The sequence below is a fragment of the Taurulus bubalis genome, assembly GCF_910589615.1.
Source record: "Taurulus bubalis genome assembly, chromosome: 11".
In the NCBI taxonomy this organism is placed as follows: Eukaryota; Metazoa; Chordata; class Actinopteri; order Perciformes; family Cottidae; genus Taurulus; species Taurulus bubalis.
This window is the reverse complement of record NC_136599.1, coordinates 14,302,583-14,317,888: the sequence shown is the minus strand read 5'-3', so window position 1 is coordinate 14,317,888 and position 15,306 is coordinate 14,302,583. Positions and strand designations below refer to the sequence as shown.

The window sequence follows — 15,306 nt, the reverse complement described above, 5'->3', positions numbered from 1 at the left end:
TTCATACCAAAATGTAGTTGATCATGTGAATTTGGCAGGTGTGCTTTATGTGAATGAAGGCGGGTACGGCCACGCATCTCCCCAACCTTTATGATGCATAAAGTAGGTTTGTATTAGATGTAGTTCACCATTCCATCCAGTACAGATGTTCTGGTTATATGTTGTGTGCCCTGTCTGGTCCCACTTGTTAACTTGCTTTCGTGCCGAATAATTAAACTTCACAGAAATGCCTTAGATTTCACTGAAAGGGAGTGAAGTGCTACTCAGACTTGTTTGGCTTGGTTGTTTTTGTTTTGTTTATGCACTATTGTTGAAGAATTTTTGCCATCTCAAACTACTCTGAAAATAGATATATAAAGCAAATAAATCTTTATATGACTATCTTGTGTTCAATTGTTTCTATCCTAAACATTGGAGAAAAACTGAATAGTGGCTTATTGAGTCTAACAAACTATTGCTGCTAATGTTGGATTGAGTATTTAGAAATCTTCTCGCTGAAGGTCATTGAATATATCAAGTCACATATGGGTCTGTTCTTAACTCATGTTCAGATGTCTGTGCAGTCCTCCGTTTGTTTTGTGCATCAAACAACCTCCTTCAGTAGATGTTTGTGTGTCTGTGCTATCATACACGTCTTTGTCATGTTCCTAGAAACAAAACCCCACAGCTATTAAACGTTCAACTTGGTTTGATTTAAAACGTGTCTTTTTTATTTAAATAAATGTTTTCACTGTGGTGCGTGTGCTTTTTGTTACACAGGACTATTTGCAAGTGAATATGTTGTATAACAGATCATGCCCTTCAAATGAGCCGAATCACATCCAGGTTCTCTCATGTTTATCAAACCCGATTCATTTTGAGGTAATACACAAATAACAGTCACAATACATGATAATGTATTTCTAAAACAGACTTGAATCTAGATTTTTAAAAAAACTTAAGAATCCCATAAAGAAAAAGTATATTACATTGTTCAAGAGGCTGTATATGTTTTAAATATGTACAAAGTTCAAAATATATTGAATATGCTCAAAAGTTGCTGCAAAACAAGACTCTGAAATACATAAAATAGACTTTGAACCTTAATTTACAATCTTGTATCAAGACTATCATACTTTTTTTTTTTAACCCTGCTATTTCAGAATGTAACCAAGCGTGTTTTTAATCACACTTGTAAGTATGTATGTGGCAAGGTAAACGTTCTATTTCCTTTATAAACCATACTCTGAGGCAATGCTGGAGGAAGCTTTGGGCCTCTTAATCAAACAGACTACAAAAATAGTTGTTTTAGGTGAAATGTTTATATTATGGAGGGGAAAACAATTTTAAAAAATTGTGCACCCAAATATTAAGACACCGATTTTTAAGACTAGAAGCCATTCAAACTTTGAGTTTTCATGGTTAAGTTTATTTTCCTTTAAACGTACCAAAAGTATCAAACATTGACAGCAACACTGAAAAGTAGTATTACTGTCGTTACAAAAAATGAAGCACCATAATGTGCTCATCTCCCTGTAAGACAAAAACAACTTGTAAACTTGTACGTCTGCATCAAACGGACCATTGCAGCTCCGAGTATGGTTTGTAAGTCAGTACAAGTGTGAATTAAAAATACAGTTCTGGCTAGGCAATACAAAACACGCAGTGTTTCAGCTGCTAAACTGATGCTCCATGGTGCCCCAAAAAACACCCAAGTGGAGTAGAGGACTGGGAGGCAGTGCTTGGTGCTCCAGCAACATCCCATCAGCCAAGATCAGCTGAGAGCTTGACTGACGGTAGAGGATGCAGAGTAGCTGAGCTGGTTCCTGATCTGTTGAGCTGGTGTGCAAGTCTTTCCCAAAACAGGACTACTGCGAGTAGATCATGCTGTTGAGCAGAGCTCAGCCATCGTTACGACTCGTGTTTCCAATATATAGTGAGCCGACTGCACACATTTACAACAGCTTGTGCTTCAGAATCTCCCAAACCATCCGTCTTCTGAAGTAGGGCATGTGGTTCTGTGAAGGAGAGAGACGTCATGCAAGACATTTTTAGGCCACTATCATGATGGTTAGCAGATTAATCTTCGTTTACGGTTACCTGTGTGAATGTGATTGGCTTGTCTTTGGTAATGTAATCTGCATATTTGCATGTGAACATTCCACAGTCGCTACCATTCATCTGCTGTGGGATTTCCTGAAAGCAAAGGAAAAGTAAAAGATGTTATTGGACATTCCATGATATAAAATGACTAAAATTATTTATACAGGTTTGACAGGATATTTTATCAATAACAATGATTATCTAATTACTTTACCAACTGCGAGAATTTTGCTTTGAAAATTCTATCATATTTAGAGTGGATTTTTTCCTCGATAAGCATCCAGCATCATTCGAAATGTTGTTACTGACAAGGCAATAGCAGTATTCATATATTTTACACAGTATATAGCATAGTTTCTCTTCGCTATTGCAGAAGTATCCCTGCTCTAATGACCAAGCTCCAATGTCGAAGTAAGACAAAGCAATATTGTAAATTACACTGCTCTGTTAATGAGAAACACAGTACATTAGGAAACCAAGATTAACCTACAGGCGTGGCTGCTCCCGAAATACGACCAGGGAACTAAGACTATTTCCACAGGGCCATCGATGTGCCAGTGAAACAACATAGGCTATATGGCAGATGATTTATAGGCTTGCCCCCCTTACAGAATACTAGCTACCAATAACTTGGTAAGGACTTAACACAAAACTAGGATGGCTTTACAAGTAGCATTCTATTCTACTTCTATCAAAACGAGTCCATTGGTTAAGAATGCTGCAGTGCAGCATGAACCTGGACAAGGAGGGAGGAACTTTTACTCCTAGAAGAATAACCTGGAACTTTCTGCTGATGATGGAAACTCATCCAAAAACTCAAAACACATGCAGATTGATCATACAGCATGGCACAACAATGAAAACAGACTACTTTATGCTTTCTGTCCTCATGTGTTAAAGACATACATTGCGCTTTTTACTGTGCAGAGTCCAGCCTGAGGTATCCATCTTTTTGCCCTTCTTGTCCTTACTTTCCTGTTGCAGGTATTCACTGGAGGGAAAACAAACGTAATTACTTTTTTTACACTTTGATGGTTTCGAAAAATAATTTAGCAGGAGTTACATTTATCTCTCCAAATATATATATCCCATTTAACAAACAAAAATTGAAAAAACTGAAACTCACAACAACATTCGGCATGCTTCATCATTGTTTCCTCCCATGGAATCAAAGTACAATATAGCCTTTTTGCGGAAATCCACCACCTAAGAGAAAGTGTTTCACAATAAAACTGCAACATAAAGTCCAAGATTGTTACCTCCAGGTTTGCAATTATGGCCATTAAGACTTACAGAGAGGCACCAGTGCACCCCCAAGTGGACAGGAACCAGTAGGATGTCTTTAGAAAAGATGTCCATCTTTTTGGTCCAGCGGCGGACAGCTGAGTAGCCACTACTGCGCAGCTTGGGATAGAAAAAAGTGTTGAAGGTATTGGCTGATGGCAGGTTGGGGTCCTTGCTGCGCTCCACCAACAGGTTCATGTAAAAGTTGATGACCTTGGAGATTAAGGAGGGAGAGTTTCAATTAACCGATCAAGCACAACTGTACGACTTAGCTGTGGGACAATCATTACATGCACAAAATAATCATGGTTAAGTATTTCTTTGACCATTGTGATTTATACATAATCAAAACAGGCATGTGTCAATCTGGTGCAAAATGAATGCTGATCATTCACACACAGATCTGACCTTGAGGATCATGTACACCCACCTCATCATTGAGCCAGTTAAGGTTGCTGAGGGTCTGCAGGTCTTTGCGTGTGAGGCTGAGACCAAAACCTTCACTTAAAACTTCATGGTTACCGCCTCTCAGCGCCCTGTTCACGTCAGCCTCCATTTCCTTAATAGAAAGACAGCAACATGTGAAAAAGCAAGAAATATCAAATATGATAACGCTTGACAGCCTGCAGAAACAACGAATAATGCCCGTTTTATTCTTAAATCTAATATCTAAATCATTTTGAACCAAAGAATGGGATTAAAAAAAGTTTGAAAAAAAAATAAATTTGGTCTGAACTTAAAAAGGCCAAGTTTGTTGTTTGTATTCACTGTAGTATTTTTTCACATTTACACAATTATAATTTTCACGGGGGCTTTGGGGAGGCCTGAAGAGACAGGCTGTCATGTAGGTGACCTGGCAAGTTTCATTCTAGATTTAACAACTTTTTTAAGCTAGTGCTGCTTGCTGCTTTCATTAGAATAGAGTTGGCAACACTGAGCAGGGTTGATCAGTTGGATATTTTTCTAAATCTAACATACTCTTGCTAGTTTCTCAAGATTACCAACCAACCCAAGCTTTAAGTAGCATAGAGCACTTAATATCCGCTAGAAGGAATTTACGATAAATCAACATGCACAGCAAAACAACAGGGCCATTTCGTCACTGTTTACTTTCAACTGCTTTAAAAAAAAAAAAAAGGGAGACATGAGAAAGTCAGAAATACATGGGAAAGCAAGTCTTGTGTCGTCTAAATGAATTCTATACACATTAAACATTAAGACACAATGACCACACCTCTGTGAATTCGGGGAATTCGGGTTTCTCTTCTGATGACTTTAGTTCTTCTATCACAAGAGTCAAAGGAACCTCCTTCTCCAAAGGAACTCGAACATGGACCTCCACATCTGGGCTGCGTTGCGACTCATCAGACAGGCGCTAGGAATCAGAAACAAAATTACACAGATGAGTGGGATAAGAGGTCGAGATACAACCGAATCTGAAAGAGAACTTCAGTGGTGCCCACTCACCTGTCGTAGCAGCAGAGCAGCCAGGGCCTCCTGCTCATCAATCTGTCTCCGTCTTTCTCTCGCCCGAGAGTCGTACATACTAGTCCTACAGTGACAAAAGATGTTTCTCTGTTCAAACATAATATCAGTTATTAATGGATTATTTATATAATCAAATACATTGGAGTGTACTTACAATTCTTTGATCCATAACTCTGCTTGGAAACATGGCACACTATAAAAACAGAGAAATCAGTTAATGCAAAACTTGAGTTGACTCTTAGCTTTGTTGAGATGAGTCATTGTTTTTACTCCACCAAGTATCAAACTTAACATTGTGTCTGGTTTTATCCAAATTCCATTAACATTTTTTAAATGAAGTAACAGCACCCAATATGAAATGTTAAGACATCTACATTTGACAACACAGAGTGAAAAACAATACTAACCTTGAGCGTTCTTGCTTTTTACCCTTTTTCTCATTTATAATAATTACAGAGTCACCATCATGAGCTGCAAGAAAAGACAAGGAGATTACAACTAAAGAACAAGTACAGAAGCAAGCCAATATTTGATTCCCGATGCCTTAGTTTCCATTAAGTGCACACACAAGTGGGTGGAAAATGTTACCTGATGATTGTGTGTCCTGAGAAGAGTTATCCATAAGAACAGATGGGGAGGGAGCTGCTGGGAGAGCAGCTGCTCTGCTAGAGCTGGGGTCTGTGTCCAGAGACCACGTCTGGATCCCAGGCCTATTGGAATTCCGCACTGGGCTGGGCAGGTTGCTGGAGCTCTGGCTGGACATCCCTGTGGGGCTGGGGGTACTGCTGGCTCCCTCTGAAGTCCCTCCTACTGCTGACCTAGAAGGGGAAGGCAACTGCAGCAGTCTGCGGCTGGTAGTCAGGAAGCTGGTACTGATGAGAAAGTGACAGGGGTAAGCAAATGAGAGCAGGCACTTATCTTGATAAAGTCCAGAACAGTCAAAGGGATAAAGGATAGAAATGGAACTGTTCAAATGTATTTATCATTCCAATTCACTGCCTACATGAATGTAGTAAAATGGATTAGAGTTCAGATGGACAATAACTGGTAGTTTTATGCCTTGCAGACCAGTTCCAACTACAAAGCACATATCAATGGCCGAAGAGCAAAACCGCCCATCTGAAAAATTCACTTTTTTTTAGAATACAAAAAAAAGGTGTTGTTTTCTTGCAGAATGCTATTTGTTAAGGATAGCCAATACATAATACAACAATTTACAAAAAATACAAAGTGCAGATAGTAGGTCCAGCACACTTTTCCTGGATCATTTTGCAGATAGAAGGTTTTGCAATTTGGGCATTAATATACCATTGAGTATCTCTAAACAACTTTCAGATGGAACTAGAGTTATGGATAAAACACTACTGTTGATCTTATACTTTTGAAGACACCTACTGACATGTGACTGCATTCGAACAGAACACTATGTATTCCTTTGCATATTTCACTGAGGGTTTGGCATCGTTAATGTTTACTGTATTTGTATTAATACGTACAAATCTCTGTGGGACCTCACAATGGTGTGTGAGCTGCCGTTGTGAAGGAAAGATGACTGACCACCAGAGACCATGGTCAGAAGCTGCCTGTAGACCTCCTTCTCCTCTTCACAAACAGACTGGACAAACAGAGGAAAACCATGAAATAAATGGAGAAATGCAAAAACTGAGTTCACAGGAATTACATTTTTTCTGGTGTCTGACCTGCTGTGCTGTACAGCGGGGCCTGGCATTGTGCATGTGCCCAGATGAGGTGCTGTGTGTTGGGCTCTGCACCACTTTTATGGGAAATGTCTTCTCATACATACTAGTGCATGAGCTGCTTGCCACTCCACTAAAACTGCAAACACAAAATTACAGTGTTGTAATCAAAACATCATCAATTGACCATAGTTCACAAAGTATAATGACACTTCATATAACAAAAAGAAACTTTTGAAATGGAAAAGAGGTAAAAACAAAGACAACGAATACCTTGGTGTTCCATATGGTCGGAGGTTTAGGGGCCTGCCTAGACGTGGAGATGGGTGCAATTTTGGGGTGATGGAGGGTGGCAAATTGACTGAATGCCCATTTATTTTTGGCACTTCACGATGTGTAGGACTCATGCACACTTGTCGCCGACAAACTTTTGATCCCATCATGTTCTTCTCATGGCGCAACCATTCTAGAGTAGACAAACAAACAGAATAATTAACTTCTTTCCAAGAGCTTGCTCAAACTTTAGCTACCATGCTGCAAAAGCTTACACAACGCTTTAAGTGACAATTTTACCCGATTTGGATGTTTTCCACTCTAATGTTGTCGAGGGAGCAGCGAACGCCTCATCCAGACAGTTCCTTTCAACAATCTGAAACCAAACACATACATGACATGTTTAAATCAAGGCAAACATGATTTGACATCGACAGTCTGGACTCAGACATTTATTCCTTACCGGCATCCCAGCCCAGACTGCTGCTGATGTTGAGGGCTGTGGTTCTCCAAGTGAAGGACCGGGAAAGGCAGGCAGCATATTGCTCAAAGTAGGGCTCACATTGTTTCTCATCCATGTAGCCACACTGGAGCTGTGGCTCTTAACCCCTTCAGCTGCAACCTTGACTGTTTCAATAAGATCTCCTAGAGACATTTTAAAAAGACAGAGAATTGTAAGTAGGATCATACTGACTTATCTTTATCATTACATATACTCACAGTTAGTTATTAATTACCCATTCGAGATTTCTTTCTGATTATGCCATCTTGGTCAATGTTTTGTCCATCTTCCAAACTTAAGGGGGGAAAAACAGACATAGGCCATACAGTTAATCAACAATCTATTGATTTCGACTAAATGAAAATAACTAATTTCTTCACGTAACAAAAATAAATGACCAGCGGGTCAACAGAAACGGTACACTGACTCATAAATAACTTCAAAGCAGACTGGAGTCGGTCTTTTTAACCACACTGACTGCTGGTGACACAAGGGAACAATGCTGTTACCGATCATACCATTCAATTGGTCTTTTCCTCCTTAACGGACCATCGCCCGGGGTCCGATGTTCAGAGTCCTCTACAGCTGGCTCACCATTGCGAAGATTGGCAAAGCTCGTTTCTACCCATTCGTAGATTGTATTCAACATGGCTCAAAAGTTTAATAAATAACGCCGCTGGTTTGAAGATGAATCGCTGTAGCTGCTTTAAGTCTACCTGTCAAACCTCACGGAGCCAACGCGCTTCATCCGACTGAGGCGGGTTAGCTGAGGCTCTTTCAAAACCTAACGCGCCTCAGCATTACCATTTTACAAATTCCCACGAAACGAGCGCCCCGTTAGCTAGTCAGTTGCGACTTAGTTAGCTAATTGCCTCGCTAGCACACTATGCTAACTAGCTCGCTAGCTAACGTTGCTACGACGCGGCTAATTTATGGAAGTATGTTTAAATTCCAGCTGGAATGCGACAAGTCGCAACCAACGCGTTCGGAAAAACGGTCATCATTTTGAGTCACACCCCAACTCATTTATATATCTCTAACGTGACTTTAAAACGCATATAAACTCGTTGAAGAATATTATCTCCCGCTTCTTCCTCATTCAAAACCACAACATGGCTGAATACGACGCTCGAGCATCCCACGCTGTGATTGGCTGACTGGACGCTGTGAATCCGAGTGTACCCGTTTCTTATTGGTTGATTGAAGACTGGAGGAGACCATTTAATATCACGTCACACACGCCGGCTTTGGTTCCTGAACACATGTAGACCACACGCACGCAATTATTTGGCGTTTACACTTTTATATCTTCGTACTCACGCACGAACAATATTGCGTGTTGTGGATGAATAGTCGATCTTTTCTTCTCTGATTTTTTTTATAATTTAAATTAAATAATCCTATTTGTAATGCCAAACACATACAGTCACAACGTGTGTTATCTCATGCTTTAATCAGTCATATTCGACTCAATGACTACAGGCCCGTGACCCTGACCTCTGTGGTCAGGAAGTCCTTTGAGCGCCTGGTCCTCAGACCCACTCCTGGACTCCCTGCAGCATCGCCTACAGGGCCAACAGGCCTATAGACGATGCTGTCAACCTAGCCCTCCATCCTCCAGCATCTGGACTCCCCAGGAACCTACGCCAGGATCCTATTTGTGGACCATCAGGACCAAGACCTCACGCCACACCAACAGCTTCTTCCCATCGGCAGTCGGGCTCATCAACAGAGCCCTGGTCCCCCACTGACTGACTCTGTCACCCCCAGGACTATTTCTTACCGGTCACTCCCCTGCATATCCCTTCACACTTCATATTACACATTAAATACACATGTCACCTTAACATTACACTTTAAATTACTTTTATCTGTTTGTCTGAGCACTTTATTTTATACTTAATTTAATATCTATTCCACTGTTGTTGTCGTTGATTATGGATTGTTTATTGTCCAGTGTAATGTTTAAGGTTATGCACCTTCCGCCAAGAAAAATTCCTTGTTTGTGTAAACATACCTGGCAAATAAATGGTTCTGATTCTGATTCTGATTAAGACCAGCTATGACCTGCCAAAGCAGCACTACCTCACCCTTATGGTCCTTAGGCCCTGAGGAATTGTGTGGACCAAACAGCCATAGGGAAACCTGAACATGCAGACACACATATAAACACTTTTTGGACAAAATATGTTATGATAAATCCTTTTTTAATTTGTACTATTAAGCTAAACATTGAAATGCCCAATTTTCACAAACACACTTAAAAAAATAGAACTACGGCTCTAAAATAAACAGAACAAATTGTGGGATAAGCTACTTCACACACAACTGAAAATAATATGAAAAGTATTTTATCTGCAGACCAGAGTGCTGGTAATTAACAGGAACTGCATCCAATTTTAACGGAGGAAGTGTGTTAGTACAAGGGATTCAAGAGAATATTCATTGTATTTAGAAAGACACCTCCATAACACTGAGATGTTTAAGCTGAAAATATAAAAATGAAGTTAAGCTCTCTTTTGTCCTATAAAAAGTTGCATAATAAAATATTTCTTAAATGATTTTCTTAGATTGTGTTTCATGATTAACACGAAAGGTAATGCTACTAGGTAATGTAGAAGTGTTCAGGCATATTATTACTTATTAAATCAGAGACACTCCATGTCCATTCAGACACATTCACCCTTTAATAAATCAATACAGTAACACCAATGTGTCAGTTAAATGCAGGGTTCTCTAAAAAACAATGTACTGCATCAATATCATCACATGAAGGTAGTGCAAGGCCACTTTAGACGACTTATGAATTCATATGGTTCAAACTCACCATTTAATACTACAGACTATCTGAAATATATCATTCTGTCATAAAAAAATAAACTTCAAATGTCAGGAAATATAGCTTTCAAGCCCTTCCATAAAATCAGGCCTCATCAAAAGTTACAATAAATGTATGCACGTATGTCACCGTCATCTTTATATTGATTATCATGTGAAACCACTTAAGACCAAATAAATAAATTGAAATAATACCAAGACTGAAAACTATAATGCCAACAATCAATCTTTGCCCAAACTAAATATCTTTCATGGAAAAAAAAAAAATATGTCTACACAATATTCAATTAAAACTTTCAGGTTCAAATATATATATATATATATATATATATATATATATATATATATATATATATATATATATATATATATATATATATATATAGAGCAAATGATATACTACTAGTAAACAACATAACAATAGGAGAGCAATGAATGACAGCCTCAGAGCAAAATAGTCAAATCAAGTCAGAAATGAGTAACAATATCCTGAATCCAATAAATAATATTTCATGTCATTCAAAAGCTAAAAAAACAACAGCATGGGGTTCCTTGCAATTCACAGGATTGATACAACATTGGATATGCTTGAAAACACAGGAAGTCTTTTTTGTAATCACATTTGTGCTCACCAACAACAATAGTCCAATGATGTGATGACTAAAATTGGTATAGTTGGAGCTTTTTAAGAGTCATGCATAATGTATCATATATCACATACCTCTCAAAGAGCACTGACATCTATCTTTTGCAGGACATTTGGGATATCTAAGCAGGTATGGACATAAAGACACCCATACAACTTCAGATAAACACTCACAGTATGTTTTTTTCTACGTTAAATGAAATAAGATCACTGATTGTTTCTTGCTGGTAAAGCTAGTAAGCTAATACCATAAAGTGGTGTGGGTTCACAACATGCTAGAGAGGAGGGGAAGGTTGTAGACATTTTGGATGTGAACACTGACATACATCTATGTAAATGTATAGCTGTACAGGAGATTCACAAACTATTTGTGGCCTTAACAGTGTCAGGCAAAAAATAAAGCTGTTACATTTGGAAGCATTGTCATCAAAATAATGTCTGCCTAGATTCCCGTCCCTCACAGATAAGAAAGGTGGGCCGATGGTTTATTCTCGTCTTGTTCCAAAGATTTGGAGGAAGAAGGAGAAGATGTAGATGATATCTAGGTAGATGTTGAGAGAGGCAAAGACGTACTCCTCTGGACTCATGCTGTAGCGTTTGTTCCCCATGAGGAGCTGGGTGTCAAATGCCAAAAACTGCAACAGAAAATAAAACAGTAAGGCATCTTTCTGTTTATTTCGGCTTTCAATAGAAAAGGGCATACATTGTTGACTACCAGTAATGGCTTGACAGTGTATGTACCCTTACCATTGTAAACAGTATGGCTCCTAGGACAGCGTAGGTGGCATCCAACCAGGGTACCTTAATGGCAAAAATGAATGAGATTAGTTTGAAAACTTTTAATTTACATATGCATTTGATGGAACTATATCCGGATTGTGTGAAAGTCTTCCACATTCCAGTCTTACAGTTACAACTGATGTAACTGCTGTATTTCACTTACATATTTAAAGGGAAGAACGAGTGCCAGCACCAGTCCAGAGAGGAACATGACCATGCAGAAGACAAAGAGCACGCCTTGGTAGGATGTCACATCGAACTATATGGAGAAAACACATGAAATCAAACCTGTTAATCCAACAGTGTGAAAAGCTGACATGAGATTGATTTTTACTCTATATAATATCTGAAGTACTGTAAAGTAACATTGTTTTTTCCTCACTTTAGTTTGGAAGCTGAAGACTGTGACCAGGAGACAGACAGCTGCTGTGATGCCCAGACACATCACCACTGACTTGGTGTTATAGAAGCTATTCAAACAAGAAACACAATTTACTGAAAATGTTTCAAGACATTTTAAACAGAATACACAGCACAGTTTTATATAGGCCTACATTAATGGCTGCACATACAACCTCACATACTGTAAAGAAAATACACTGCTGCCTTATTATCTGAATGCAAATGCCATCATGCTAGCGAAGGAGAGAGTCTAAAGCAGAAAGAAACAATGCAAAGTAACACAAGCCAATGACATAAAACCGTGAGCAAGCATAAAAGTGTACCTGGACAACATCCCTGTCATGTAGGAGAGTGAGAGGGTCTGCAACAGAACATATTATAGTCATGTAAAAATGCAGGTTTCTGTTCAAATCTCTTTCGACAAGGCATGGCTGGAAAACATTACATGTTATAAAATATATCAATAAATTAGTTCTAGATCCTTTTAGCTCTCAACTTACAAACATTTGTGGAAGTTACAGAGTAAAAGATATTGTTCATCTATGATTTGTTTTGAAAACAGTTAAAATAAAAAGCTCCATCTATACGAAACACATGTAACATGTGCCTTGTACTCACGAAGATGCCAAGCAGAATCAGATTCCATGGAAACTGTCTCCTGTAGGAGTGAGTAGAAGTTTGGAGTCACAACACTGTTTGGTTTTTGTTTTGTTGTTATGTGCATTTAATTCTGAGAGCTTTTAACTTACCTTGGTGCAGAGCAGCAAGATAGGGTCAAGTATGTGACAAAGAACACAGCACTGGTGAACAACAGAAACATGGTTAGATATTTAGTTCGGTGGAAGTGACCAAAAAATTTACAGAGAACTGTGTATTATTGAGTTGAGACTGAGTCCTGTTACTTACTAAGACGCCCAGTACCAGCCAGGGTTACTTTGAATGTAGTCTTTCACTGGGTCACTAAAAGGAACACAGTCTGAAGTAAGATCACTACCCAGAATCACTTGTTCAATATTGTTACACATGAGAGACAATTAAAAAAAAGATTGTTTTTACACTCACCAGAATGTGAAAATAGCCACAATCGCGAGAGTCACCAAAAGCTGGATCATCAAGATGGCGTACACCTGAAAGAAAGCCATGCAAAATATTGCATACTTGCACATGTACATGTATGTGCTGAGCAGGACTCTGCAATACAATAACAATATTAATTTGAGGTAAATTATCAGTGATGCACAGCATTCACAACAGAGCTAACATGATTAATAAAGCTTTTTGATACCTTCCGGATAAAGATCCTCCTGATGTTGCGATCATCCCAGTTGCACTCTGTGAGCGTCTCAACGTCATTGTAGCAAGGAGCACTGGTGCCTGGACAACACGTTTATTTAAGACTTTTTGGTGGTTAAGATGCATATGCATGACAGTCAACATATTCTGTAATCCTACCACACTATCCTAAAAAAAAACATTACCAAATGTATATGTTGAAGATGATGATACTAACTTCATGATCAGATACAGGAGGATAATGTGTTGCCATACCTGCAGTGGCTTCCTCATAGCTGGGAGGAGTTGGTGCCACTAAAGCTTCGACACTGGAGCCATTGGAGGCCTTGTTTGCAAGGGACAGCTGACACAGGAGCACAAAAGATGAACAAATTGTCATTTTTCAGATTAGTCTTTTACATATTTAAGGTAAGGGTGAATCACTTTTAACTGAAAAGTTTCAGATACTATACCAGTTTTGCATATGCTTTAAGCACTTGCTCCCTAGAGTGTAAGCAAGGTTAATTAGTGTGATAAAACACACTCACTTAAAGTATAACATTGTAACATTTATGGTGCAAAGGATCACACTGTATAACGCTTAGACTATTCAGGATGATTACAAGCGAGTCATATTGAAGGAGCTTTTCCAGATTAGAAAGTGAAAAAAAGGCTATCAAGATACTATGGTCACGAGGATATGCAGACATTGTCGGACAGTGTTGCATTGCATTATAATCACTTATACTTGTATTTACATCATATTTTATAGACATTTCGGCAGAAAGTTCAAGTGTTTTCCTTGCCTGTAAATACTATTGATAGCTTCTTAGCGTTACACTTAAGGATAAGGATGTTTATTGTCATCGTAAGAAGATACTAATATCTAAATAGTTTAATAATCCATCTCTACTTCCGCAGTGAATGCCTTCCAATCTGATATCCACTGCTTTTAATTCACACTTCGACACATCAACTGTCTCATCTCTAAATATAGAGCCAACTCCAACTAATTGACTTTAACCCGTTTGCAGTGCTCATGACAGTTAATGTGCCTCTTACTGTTGACGGGTCCTATTGTTATGCAGCAGCGCGGCACAGCTGACTGACGTGAGCCCGGGAACAGAGCATCGGTTTCTCGTTATTAAATATTCAACGGCGATACTTGAAAAACTCAGAATTATAGCCACTCGACACTGTTTTTACCATTTGGTTGACAGCATACGGGGCACAGAGTGACTCGGAGAGAGTAGCTCCACGTTAAAGAAACGGGTTATCATCGTGACGCAATATGATATGCAGCCTGTGACGCATTTCATTCATATAAATTCAGGTGACTCAACTGCTTACAAACAGCACAACTAATATAATTTCAATAAGAATACAAAATACAACATGCTACTACACTGCAGGACATTAAAGTAGTTATTAAAATACACCAGCCAAGTTTTTGTTCATTCATTAAAATGACTCAATCATGGCGGTAAGCACAACTGAAAAGCCTTCATTAACATTACGCATGTCACAATAGTGAGATTTAAGGAATGGAGTAGAGATACGCACATCAACTCACTGTTATGTAATAATCTAGACCCCACACAGACAATCCAAATTAGTTTGAATCACAAATAAAGAAAAACATGTAAACAATAACTAATTGCGTTAAAGCAAACTCATACCTTGCCCTTTGTCATGATGGATGTCTGTCGTGTCCTGGAGTTGCTTGTCTGGTTCTGTATGCCAAACCAGTCAATGGGGCTCTGGCGTCTGCTTTCTCAATAAGGTCGTTCTTGCAGAGTCTAAAAGCACTGAACGCGGTGGGAAAGGACCTCAGATTGACAGTGCTCTTCTTGCCTGCTCAGACTGGATAGCATCCGACGAGTGACGTCATACCCAAACAACGCAGTTAAGACTCGTGCAGATACCCCTCCCTCACCCAAAGAGGGACATTCTAGCAGCATCTAGGTGAAGCTGCGCCATAGAGAAAAGCTGGGACTGTACCACAGCAGCAGGAAAAATGGGAGGATGGATGCCTGCAAAGG

At 39.1% G+C, this 15,306-nt stretch overlaps 2 protein-coding genes across 2 annotated transcripts; both read right to left on the bottom strand.

The window, feature by feature from the left end:
* Positions 1-822: 822 nt before the first annotated feature.
* On the bottom strand, positions 823-7,975 carry senp1 (SUMO specific peptidase 1; the record flags this gene model as incomplete). Its single annotated transcript, XM_079225765.1, has 18 exons — positions 823-1,997; positions 2,080-2,175; positions 2,989-3,073; positions 3,209-3,288; positions 3,376-3,579; positions 3,797-3,925; positions 4,601-4,741; positions 4,834-4,918; positions 5,009-5,047; positions 5,262-5,325; positions 5,443-5,726; positions 6,351-6,469; positions 6,555-6,690; positions 6,825-7,017; positions 7,125-7,200; positions 7,288-7,469; positions 7,562-7,620; positions 7,845-7,975. 18 exons carry the CDS (start codon positions 7,973-7,975, stop codon positions 1,935-1,937), a joined length of 2,166 nt encoding a protein of 721 aa, XP_079081891.1. The 3' UTR covers positions 823-1,934.
* A 3,320-nt stretch (positions 7,976-11,295) lies between these two features.
* LOC306743217 (protein lifeguard 2-like) lies at positions 11,296-14,958 on the bottom strand (the record flags this gene model as incomplete). Its single annotated transcript, XM_079225713.1, has 12 exons — positions 11,296-11,445; positions 11,558-11,611; positions 11,754-11,849; positions 11,973-12,060; positions 12,316-12,353; positions 12,611-12,650; positions 12,742-12,792; positions 12,899-12,952; positions 13,055-13,119; positions 13,278-13,366; positions 13,541-13,628; positions 14,944-14,958. 12 exons carry the CDS (start codon positions 14,956-14,958, stop codon positions 11,296-11,298), a joined length of 828 nt encoding a protein of 275 aa, XP_079081839.1.
* Positions 14,959-15,306: the final 348 nt, after the last annotated feature.